At 46.6% G+C, this 12290-nt stretch overlaps 1 protein-coding gene across 4 annotated transcripts; it reads left to right on the plus strand.

Moving 5' to 3' along the window:
• Nucleotides 1-2386: 2386 nt before the first annotated feature.
• map6d1 (MAP6 domain containing 1) lies at nt 2387-11905 on the plus strand. 4 transcript variants are annotated; one of them, XM_086203535.1, is made up of 8 exons: nt 2387-2479; nt 3598-3715; nt 4271-4436; nt 5037-5159; nt 5263-5383; nt 6043-6580; nt 7166-7466; nt 10749-11905. In XM_086203535.1, exons 5-8 carry the CDS (start codon nt 5365-5367, stop codon nt 10824-10826), a joined length of 936 nt encoding a protein of 311 aa, XP_086059661.1. In that variant the 5' UTR covers nt 2387-2479; nt 3598-3715; nt 4271-4436; nt 5037-5159; nt 5263-5364; the 3' UTR covers nt 10827-11905. The 4 variants fall into 4 exon arrangements, with proteins under 4 accessions (XP_086059661.1, XP_086059664.1, XP_086059662.1 ...); XM_086203538.1 differs by lacking the exon at nt 10749-11905 and adding an exon at nt 8129-10051; XM_086203536.1 differs by lacking the exon at nt 4271-4436.
• Nucleotides 11906-12290: the final 385 nt, after the last annotated feature.

Here is a 12290-nt window from a genome sequence, read left to right on the forward strand (position 1 = left end):
AATGATGACGACCTTTCTGAAGAAATATGCTGAAGTCTTCATAGCCATCTTCAGTCTCAGCCACTTTGACGTATTTTTGAGTTTCTCCGAATCTCACTTTCACCAACATGATGCTCTATGAAGACACAAAGACATTCATGCAGCCATAAGTTATAGTAACCTTACTTTCACCATGGATGTAGAGACACTGTTAATGAAGCTTGGCCTGCATGTTACCATGACGGTTAGCTAACGTTAGCACTAATGCTTACAAATCCGACACAGATACATCACCAGGGCGCATAAACGCGGTTGCAACGTTTTTGTTAATATACATAGATAGCGACACCCTGCGTAAACGTTACCTTACAAGTTATATAAAACATGCATTTCATCCGTTTATTCTCACCGTGTGGCAGCTGTTGAGGGTTTGTGACTGCTCTGTCGTTTGCTCCAGCTAATGTCAGTTATTGGAACTAAATTAACACTCGAAATCTGATACAAACAAACGTAAAAAGCCCCGTGTAGGACTGCGGCTGGTGTGGTTGCTCAGTGTGTTATTGTTACATCCAGAATTCACCTGGCAGCTTGTCCGGCTAGCATCTCTCTCTGCAAACAGGAGCTCAAACCCCCAGCCCAGACTATTAATCCATAGTTTGACATTTTACTGTTAAAACCAATAATGCAACGAACTAAGACTAGACCGTAACTAATTAATATGCGCGGGCGTTGCTTGCTCTCCGTCAAGACGACCCAACATTTTTTCTGACAGACACGACGTCCCGCACACATGCTACATAAGCTAACTTTAGCTATCGCTTGGTCATCACAGAATGTAGTTAGGCCCTCCAGAAGAACGCCATTACGTGATCGCATAATTCAATGCATAATCACCAAAAAGGCGCAAATTCCGCGGGGAAAAATTAATTCCCAAAAGGACGTATAATTCCCCGCATAATTCTCCGATAAACACATATTTCCGCGGTAAATATGCGAATATGTATCGACCCGCGCTATCGCGTCCCGCCGCCCCCCGACTAAATGTGCGGGAGCCCCTCATATTTTCCACGTATTTGTCGAATCTCCCGCATATTCCACAACTTCCCGCAATTTCACCGCGTAAAAGCACAGAAAATCCCGCATAATCAGTAATTTTGGCCCGCATAATCAAAATTTTTGGCCCGCATAATCAAAAATTCCGGCCCGCGTTTTTCTGGAGGGTCTATGGTACATATAGCGTGTTATCCAAAAGTGTAATTTATAGTTACGTCCAGCTAACTGTGTTATATTCATCGACATGTATGCACGCTAAGAAAAATAGCTTGCGGCAATCATGCTAACCTTAACAATGGAAGTCACCTTGTCACGCTGTTAGCCGCATACTCAATACTACTTATCATCGTCATAAGTCGACACTGCTGCATAGAAAATATGGTTTAATAGATAAGAAAAGAAGATAACAAAATATGCATGTCGTTTACTTACACAAATCCAGAGGCAAAGAGTGCGAAAAGATTAGAGGTCGTCTCCGCTGTCCCGCTCGGGTTCGCCCCGCTCTTTAGACACAAACGTCACGGAGCCGTTGGGATGCTGGGAGAAACTCTGCCGAGCGTTGATTTTGAAATTAACACTGACCGGAGTTGCTTGGATTTGCCTACCCAGAGTAACACCAACTCTTTTGAGAAATTAACTGTCAAATAGTTGAATTAGACTAAGCAAGTGTTGAATTGACTCTGTATTTTTAAACACACAACACTAACACTGGAAATTAAACACTTTTGAATTTGCTGTGTACAAGTTCTCCCTCTTAAAAAGACGAGAGAGGCCTGTAAATTTCATCATTTGGGAGACAGAATTGGGGGGAAAGAATCCAGGAAATCAGGCTGCACGGTGTTTGCATGTTCTCCCTGTCCCTGTGTGGGTTCTCTCTGGTACTCCAGCTTCCTCCCACAGTCCAAAGACATCAAGAGGGGACGAGGCTGATTGATACTCTAAATTGACCGTAGGTGTGGCTGTGAGTGTGAATGGTTGTCTGTCTCTATGTGTTGGTCCTGTGATGGACTGGCGACCTGTTCAGGGTGAACCCCACCTCTCACCTGAAGGCTGCTGAGAGAGGCTCCAACCCCCCATGACCCTTAACAGGAATAAGCGGAAGACGATGGATGGATGGATGGAAGGAATCCAGGAAATCACATTGCTGGATTTTTCATGAATTAATTGGTAAATTCCTCGGTAAAATAAGTAAATGGTCACCTACAAAAAAGCAAGATTTCTGGCTTTCACAGACCTGTAACTTCTTTAAGAGGCTCCTCTGTCCTCCACTCGTTACCTGTATTAAGGGCACCTGTTTGAACTCGTTATCAGTATAAAAGACACCTGTCCACAACCTCAAACAGTCCCACTCCAAACTCCACTATGGCCAAGACCAAAGAGCTGCCAAAGGACACCAGAGACACAATTGTCGACCTGCACCAGGCTGGGAGGATGGAATCTGCAGCAGGTAAGCAGCTTGGTGTGAAGAAATCAACTGTGGGAGCAATTATTAGAAAATGGAAGACATACAAGACCACTGATCATCTCCCTCCATCTGGGGCTCCATGCAAGATCTCACCCCGTAGGGTTTAAATGATCACAAGAACGGCGAGCAAAAATCCCAGAACCGCACGGGGTTGGTGGGACCTAGTGAATGAGCTGCAGAGAGCTGGGACCAAAGTAATAAAGGCTACCATTGGTAACACACTACGCCACCAGGGACTCAAATCCTGCAGTGCCAGATGTGTCCTTGCTTCAGCCAGCACATGTCCAGGCCCGTCTGAAGTTTGCTAGAGAGCATTTGGATGATCCAGAGGATTGGGAGACTGTCAGATGAAACCAAAACAGAACTTCTTGGTAAAACAGTCACCTTGTCGTGTTTGGAGTAGAAAGAATGCTGAGTTGCATCCAAAGAACATCAGACCTACTGTGCAGCATGGGGGTGGAACCATCAGGCTTTGGGGCTGTTTTTCTGCAAAGGGACCAGAACAACTGATACGTGTAAAGGAAAGAATGAATGGGGCCGTGACTCGTGTGATTTTGAGTGAAAACCTCCTTCCATCAGCAAGGGCATTGAAGAGGAAACGTGGCTGGTCTTTCAGCATGACAATGATCCCAAACACACCGCCGGGCAACGAAGGAGTGGCTTCATAAGAAGCATTTCAAGGTCCTGGGGTGGCCCAGCCAGTCTCCAGATCTCAACCCCACAGAAAATCTTTGGAGGGAGCTGAAAGTCCGTGCTGCCCAGCGATGGACTGGCGACCCGTCTAGGGTGAACCCCGCCTCTCGCCCGTAGCCACTGGGATGGGCTCCAGCCCCCCCCCCCCCCCCACGACCCTTAACAGGAATAAGTGGAAGACAATGGATGGATGAGATGAATTTCTGTTATTGACCAAATACTTGTTTTCCACCATGATTTGCAAAAATTCTTTACAAATCAGACGATGTGATGTGACGGATATTATTTTCTTATTTCTCTCTCACAGTTGAGGTAAACCTGTGATGATCACAGGCCTCATCTTAAGTGGGAGAACTTGCACGATTGGTGGCTGACTTTTACTTACTTACTTTTTTGCCCCACTGTAGTGAAGGAAGACCCGGCCCACATGAGTTCAACCCTTCACCTGACTGGGGTCTCATTTATGCTGGCGGTGTGACATCAGCTCACTAGGTCTCAACATGGCACTGAACCGGTGGGCTGCAGGTAAATAAGAGCAAAAACAACTCTGATATGAAGCAGTGCAAATGTTTCATTTTCCTTTGGACAGTTGTATTGTCCAAGTTTATTTTGAAAATGCAGAACAGAAATAAAATTTCAATCCAAAATTAACTTGTGAACTACTGCTGAAGCTAAGAGGTCATACTTAACCATTTCTATGCTTTAATTGTACAATAATGGGATATTAACTTGTGGTCACGGGTTAACTAACTTGTTATCTCCATAAAACAGGACAACTTATCACAAAATAACAGACAATGTCCTGGGACGCGAGCATCGTCTGAGGTATTCCCTCAGTATGAAAAGATTTTATCTCGCGATGATAAAACGATATCCTGTTATCATGTGACACTAAGGCTTCATATCCAATTATCATGTTAATTTATCTTTTTACTGTGTGATGACAAGACGCCACAAGGTTGTTTTTTTTAACTTAGTGCAAGCGTGGTCGTTCCAAGTTTCCGTGAGTAATACTGAAAGATGCCTTTGATATTCTGAGGGCAGAACGAGAACCTCTGAATTCCTGTCTGATCTCTCCAGCAGGTGGCAGTCTTTCCAAAGGTTTTCACTTCTGGCAAACGTTCATTACCTGCTCACACTAACGTGCACATAACTTACCACCTGGTGTCATACCCCGCTGTTGGAAAGGCATCTGCAGCTGGGTCATGTGACCTCTCCTGGCTGCACATTGATGAAGTACCTGCTGGTATGAGCCCGCGCAGACACCCTGAACTCTTGCTTTTAATGATTTATGGGCAGCGGGTGGCCGTTCATCCTCAGGGACCAGAGTATTCCTTCTGTGTCACTCGGGTCTAAGTGGATCCTGTTCTACCTTCCCTCTGTCAACTTAATGCACATTCCTGGTTCCTCGCTTGTGAGGTGCAGTCAGTTCTCCATGTAAACTTAGGGCTCTCTCTCTCTCCTTTTCTCTCTCTCTCTCTCTCTCTCCTTCTCTCTCTCCTTCTCTCTCTCTCTCTCACTCTCTCTCTCCCTCTCTGTCTTTCCAGGGCTCCTCACTGCTACTGCTGATGCTCCATTATAGCTATCAGAAGTGCATTGGTGGTTCAGTCATTGAAGACTTATATTTATCTTCAATTACTGAACCTTAATAGCACCGTAATTGCAAAGCCATTTAAATTAATCGTCGGTATGGCAACCCAAGTTCATTTAAGGCAAGTAAACCACTTGATTAAGGTGAACATCGGTGTCATGATTACAAGAAACCAACTTCGACTTCATGGAGGAGTCCAACATTGATCATTGTGGCATTTACTGAAAGCAAACCCTTCTTAACCCTCATGACCAGAGTTACCACGCTGGAAGCCTGAGAGCTGCAGAGCTGCTGGAGGTTCAGGGGGGAGGTTGGACTGCATGAAACTAGAAACCAAATTAGAGGCCCTGAAGAGGAGCATAAAACCTTTTACTACATGTAAGGTTGTGTGTTGACATTTGTTTCCCCTGTTGGAGGATTTATTTCAACTTGCACAGTCAGAAATGCATCGATAGCAAAAGCTGTTTTTTTCCCCCCTCAGAGCCAACAAACACCATGAGGAGGAAGCAGCCGAATGGAATCCAGCCATCATGACTGACTGTTTACATTTGTGTGGATGAGGAAATGCATGTTGTGAGCAGTGATGTCAAAATATCCTGCAGGTACAGTTCTGAAGGGACCAGAAACTTGACCAACAGAAGGTAAACTGACTGACACACAATCGTCTTTGAAACGGGAACAAGAATTGGCACCATTTTATTGATACACACTCTTATTTTCGAGTGTTCACAGCCTGCAGAGCAAAGTGTTCTCTCTGAAATTCAATCCCTTTTTTGGAAATGACCGCTGCAACACGTGAGACACACACACATACAAATCAGCACTTATACTCCAGCAGGTTTCAGAGCACAGATAGTAACCAGCTTCTTTTTACTCAGCTTCAAGCTGCACCACAATTATGTAACCATGCAGGAAATTACTTCTGTGCGTCAGTATCAGTGATGATGGCATGTGGCTCCAGGTTTTAAATGCGCAAACAACTTCGTAAAGGATGGATGCGATGAGAGGGATCCACTCAGAATTCGTTTGGGATGCGGAAAATCATGTTGCACATTTCTCTGCATAGTGGAGCACTATCAGAGACCACGTGAGCGGACTATTGAATGACGGTCCCCGGTAGAGCTCATCACCGCCGCCGCTGCCGACATGGACTCTCGGGCTCTCAGTTCCCCACAAGTGGACGCGGAGGGAGGGCGCCTCTCCGCTTGAATGTAACCTTTTGATCTTTTCTCTTTTTCTTTCATTTCCCCTCCTTCTCAAGTCGAGCCGTCAGGAGGGGGGGATATGGCTTGGCCGTGCATCAGTAGAGTGTGCTGCCTGGCTCGGTTCTGGAACCAGTTCGACAAATCGGACCTCTCAGTCCCGCTCACCATCCAGAACTACTCGGACATCAGTGATCAGGAGGTGCGGTCCGTCACCAAGCAGGTGTCTGTCTCGGAGCGCGCAGTCGGGAATGAGTACTCGGTCCCAGAGACGCGAGCCACCGGCTCCCCCCGGGCGCACGCTGATGGCCCGGGGACCCGCGGGTCTTTCAGGGCGCGGAGGGAGCCCAGCTATAAGCCCCGGGAGGACTACCATCCGCCCGGAGTACCCTTCCCCAGCGTCACTCAGTACAAGCAGGATTTCAAACCCTGGCCCATCCCCAGGAAGGATAACTTCCCCTGGATTAGTAACGGAGGGAGCCGGGCGGACAGTGTGTCTGACAGCCCGGGGGGCAGCCACCAGATCCCGGCGCCGCCGGGAGAGGAGAGGGGACGCGGGCAACAGAGACTGGAGGAGAGCAGGACCAGCTCCTACAGGTAGGACCTGTCGCCTGTTACCTGGACCAGCATGGACACACCTGGTGTTTGCGCTGAAGTTGATGCGAGAACATTTTACTAATTTATGATTGACAGGGAGGACCTGAGCCTGCAGGAGGAGGTCATCAATAATTCTCTTACACATCTCTTTTTAATACATGGGAGAGTAAATGATGAATATTTAATATTTCTCCGTCTTATCAGGACTGGACTGTTTCTTTCCCATTTTTATCCAGTAAAGGCTTTCCGAAGTCTTTTAGTTGTGCAATTAGAGAGAAATCCTGCATCAGAGGAGGAAAAAACGTGTTTGTTTCATATATTCAGATTGACTCTTTTTCCCCAAGTCTAAGCCTCAAACTGGAGATGTTGTATCTAGTATTACAGTTGTATTCTGGCAATGTGGCTGTAATAAAGATATGAAAAGAGCAGAGACAAATACATCTCCACCATATAAGCTCCTAAAGACTAAATTCCTCACTTTAATAAATGGATACCCCCCCCCTCCATTATTGGGTGTTTAATGGCTGTTCAGGATAAGCAAACACGCGTTCCTGTCATTTCACCATGGTGTAACTCCTCCTCCAGGCAGGAGTTCCGGCCGTGGACTGGCGTGAGACCGTCCAAAAGAAGAAATCCTCCAGCTCAGTACTGCAGCCCCGGGACAGAAGCCGCCCATGTCCCCCCTGAGACCAGCTACCAAGCTGCCTACAGCGGGGACGTCCACCGGTCTGTAGGCCTGCATCAAGGTGGCACCAACATACAGCCTGTCTCTGCCCCTCCGCCACCCCTCCCTAGCCTTCACGTAAGCGCCCCACACCCCCCCTCCAACCTCCAGCAGAGCCTCCACCCTGAGAGGGCTGAGCTCAGCGGGACAACCAAGGGAGAGGTGAGACATCATCCTATGGTGAAGATTTTCTCCGTGTACTCTAGCAACATAACTGTAGTTCTCACTGTTCCCAGGTTGCTGTCAGGCTCCTCGGAGTCGTGATGCAGCATTGTGTCTCAGATCAGCTCAAAGTGACCCAGCTGTTTAAAACAAGGCCATGTACCGGATTAGGTAACACTCGGCTGGTGCGACGCTGATTACTTTGACCTCAATAGAACCGGCTGCTACTGCGATGAGCGCGCGCGCGCACACACACACACACACACACAAAACTAAATGGCTCATTGCTGAAACTACTCTGAATATCAAAAACGTCACGGTTGTGCTGAAACACGTGAGAAAGTATACAGTGACATACCAGACTTCATAACAAGGCGGTTGGAAACACTCGGCAAATGTTTCTGCAAACAAAAGCCAGGAAAGTGCTGACTGAGCGCGTCGGTCATGTGCTCTGGTCTCGTGACCCGTGATGTTGTTACCGTAACCACAAACTTTCCAAAAACCTTTTATGCAAATGTCATAAAGGGGTAGATGCTTGTTTTTATAAGGAAAAAATGAAAGTATTAAAAAATATACAAGTTCAAAGAAAAAGTGCCCATTAAAAATAGATTCCTAACATTTACAGTTATCAAACATGAGGCATTTGTCTTATGATTTTGCAGGGCAGAAATGGCAGCAGTTGAAGAACGACATTGCACATTTTGTCCCGGATGTGGGAGGTGTCAGCGAACCAGCTGTGAACTGTGACAAGTCCTTCAACTTGGTTCTTTCCATTTGCTTTAAAATGTGACAAATTTGACTCAGTTCTGTAAAAACGACCAAACTTTTGCAGCGATGTGAATCTTCTGTCTCTAGCTTCTGATGCGGGTTGGTTCTGTGGATGTACACGGAGAACTGGATGGAGTGTCGGAGGCGGGGCTTCATTCAGTTGTTTAGCGGTGCAGGAAGCCAGAAACTGTTCAGCTTCCAGGTGTGAGGGGAAAACTAGTTGGCTGCTCTCTGAGTCACACAGGACACTACAGCGAAGGCACTTGAGACCTCCAGCCGCTGATCCTGCTAACTCCTCGTTTAACCTGAACTAACCCTGTTCTTCTAGAGTTCACACGTTGTTGGATTCAAGTTATGACAACTAAACCAGTCGCTAATGCTAAGTTCCATATTGTGATGTCATGGATTGTTTTACCAACACTTCATTTGAAAAGCAAGTCTACCGGAACCGTCCTTTTAGTGTCATCACACAGTGGATGTCATACTTGTAATAACACCGTATGGCCACTACCTTAAACTGGCTTCAATGTCCGGTGCACTTCCTGTATCAGGTCTTCTTATGCATCCATGCTTGGTACTTGATTCAAGGTTTGACTTCAGTCCATTAATGATGACGGCGTGTAGGATACGGACTCCACCTGCTAGTGGGACGCTGGGACCGCTCAGACATCAGCCAGGGCAGATTAGTTAGTCTGGATCTCCTTAAAATTACAACCTGAGGAGGAACCTGTGAATATTGGATGATGTGTGTTTAACATCCCTTTAAATACATAATTTTTAAAAAAAGCAATAAATGCAACTGTACGGGAAAACTAGAACCTTCTGGTTATTTGCTTAGTCCTCAGTGATGAAGCTCCATTTAGCCGGTTCCTGTGCAACGGTGATGGAGTCGTAGTGAGAGATGTCAGCTGCAGGACACTCTATTAATATCAGTGGCCCAGTTGGAGGAGGAGATGCACACACAGGTACACGTTGACTGAGGCAGGTGGGGGCGGAGCACAATCTGCTAGCGCGACACACACCAGCCCGACGCCACAGCAGGTTGATCTTTGATAATCCACCGGCGGCCCACTCACTGCCAACTCGTTACTGACTCTCAAACCCCCCTACAGAGGCGCCTGACCAGCACAACACCTCCCACTCCAGAATGCATTACACAGGGTCTCTGTCTGTGTTACCACAGTGTAGCAACGCAGCTGAATCAAACAGACAGACTGTATCTATTCATTAAAAGATTGACTGATTAAGTCTGAACTAAGCGGATGAATTCAAAAACGTGATGGTAAAGGAATTGGGCAGCCGTGATTATTGCTCAAGTCAAATTGTTGCCCCCCCCAAGCCCAAACCCCCACCCACACTCCTCCCTCCAGTGCAGCCAATGAATCTGTCACATTTGCCACTTAAACTCCAGACAACCCACAACCGCCCATCATCAGTTGAGAGGTGACGCCTACCCGGGTGAGTGACCCCTCCGGGTGAGTGACCCCACCGGGTGAGGACAGGCCCATACAACTCGCGGTGTGTCAAAAATGGTTGAAATGAACATGTTGGACTCATTAGAATGCAGAAAGGAAGGTTCAGCGGGGCTTTCTCTCTCGTTACAGTGGATTATTGGTTGTTTTTAGTCGGCGTAGAGCTCCCTTGAGATTTGGAACACGGCTCACGGACGACCCTGCTTGACTTGCAAACACAACGTGAAAACAGTGAAGGGATGAAAACGTTGCTCACAAAGGCTTTAAAGGGGTTTAGTTTGCCTGCAGGGACAACGCATCCTTCATTCCTTCCTCCATTGTTTTTGCCTTTTTCAATCTACATCCCTAAAGCCAGCCAGCCCCCCCCCCCCCCCCCCCCCACCACACACACACACACACACACACACACTTGGACCTCATCTTTTTTCCCACGCTGCCCTGGACAAGAGGGGCAATCCTTTGCCAAATTGGCAAAGCTCAATCACGGAGAGGAGGGGGGTTAGTGAAGGGTGAAGTAAAACTAGTGAAGATATGGATGGAAAGTAATGAGATACAGTGTGATAGTAGAGAATGAGAGCGAGGAGGAGGAGGAGGAGGAGGAGAGTGCATCATTTGATGGATTATCTGGTAAAGTGCGATGTTGCACTGGGTTGCAGTCTTCTTTGGCACCAAATCTAATTTAGGAGAGAAGCAGACCTGGCTGCTGCACAGATAATACGGATTGTGTGTGTGTGTGTGTGTGTGTGTGGAGTTGAATACACACAGCCTTCCCTCACCACCCACAGTGTTGTATAGTCACAGAGAAAGAGCTGCTGGGAGCTCACAGTCCCTCCACAGATTGTCAGATAAAAGACAAGTAAACAGAACCTGGCGCGATTTCAATGAGCGTAATGAGAACTGCTTCAAGTAATAGAATCTGGGTTGAGTTTTGGGGTCATTTGGAGATTCTGGCATCCTGACAGCTGATCTGACCGGTCTCCTCGGCTGCTGCCCTCTCTCATCACATCTCTCTCTCTCTCTCTCTCTCTCCACTTCATCTCAGGAACATCTGGTGAGGACCAAACTCCCTCCGAATCCTTCTGCTGTCTTTCAAAGTGGATCCAGGGTCTTCAACATCTGACAACTGCCGCCATCGCGCCACTTTCTTAAAAGGAATCAACAGGGGAATGTTTTCAGTCCAATCTATGCAAGGGAATGTATAGTTGAAGCCTGCAGAGCAGAGATAGTGAGCACTAGTCACATAGAGACGCCCCCACACACCCCACACACTCTTTTCAGCTCCTGTTGCTATGGCAATGAATATGCATGTAATGAAATAGTTTTCAGCTTGTTTTTTTTCTGCAGTTATAGTCACTCAACTGGCTGCTGTGTGTCTGTGCGTGTATAATGTTGAGCCTGCTCCAAGAAGTGTGTGTGCGTGCTTTGTTGCCCTTTAGTGTTGCTAGAAAACTTCTTGTATCAATTCAAGGGAAGAAAAAAACAAACAGAAAAACAAAAGTTATTTATTTCTTCGATATTCAGTTAGTTTGGGAAAGTACTGTTCAGCCTATTATTTTGTAAACGTATTGTTAAAGAATAATGTAAATGAAATTGCAATTAAAAGAATATTAGGTTCTTAGCATTTTTCCTCTGTCGTGTGTTTAATAGGACGGTGGACAGCGTCATCAAGTTCAACCGGCCCGTCCAGGTATTTAGGACACTCGCGTTCTTTGAAAACCAGAGCAAAAATCTCCTTTCTCACCCCTCTCACCTGCTTGAGCCACACGGATGTCTGGTTTGAAAATATGGAAGTTTATTCAAGGTGATTAAGAGCCTGGAAATGTCACAGCTGAACAAGAGCAACAGGTCCAACATCAGTGCTCCTGATGCAAAGTCAAGTTCCAATGATCAACGTCCAGCCTGCTCCGTCATGAAGAAACCCCTCAGATTTGCCTCCCTCTCAACACACGCTCATCACTGCTGGTTAGTTCACCCTGATTGAGCTAAGTGGTAATTTATGGCACATTTGTTCAAATTATTCACTAAAAAAAATGCTGGCACCGTTGGAACTGTTACTCTAAAATCAGTCACTCCTTCCTGTCGGCAGCTTTTAAGATTCCACGTTCAAACAAATGTTTTTATCCCTGCAGAATTATTCCGTTTCAGTTCACCGGGTTTGATGCTTTTTCCTTGTAACGTCATGTGGATTACTCAGTATATCCATCCATTTTCTATATATGTAAGGGGGGGGGGGGGCTGGACCCTCGACGGGTCACCAGTCCGTCACAGGGCCATCAGGAGCAATTAGGGTTCAGTATCTTGCTCAAGGATACTTGACATGGTCACCGGGGGAAGTGAGGCTCGAACCAGCGACCCTTTGGTTGCTAGACGGCCACTCTACCTCTGAGCCATGCTGGCCCTGGTTGAATACCACAGTAGAAAAAAAAACTGGTTCCTTCAACGCTCATTAAAATCTACTTGTTTATGCATCAGAACCCCTCACCAGTTGGAAGATTCTGTTTCATTGTGGAGGATTTTTCCTGTTGAACTTAAGTGTGTGTGTGTGTGTGTGTGTGTGAGAGATAGAGAAAAACCGACAACAGAA

The sequence above is a fragment of the Aulostomus chinensis genome, chromosome 5 (genome assembly GCF_037954235.1).
Source record: "Aulostomus chinensis isolate RoL2024-O1b breed Wild chromosome 5, RoL_Achi_v1.0, whole genome shotgun sequence".
Taxonomy (NCBI): domain Eukaryota; kingdom Metazoa; phylum Chordata; class Actinopteri; order Syngnathiformes; family Aulostomidae; genus Aulostomus; species Aulostomus chinensis.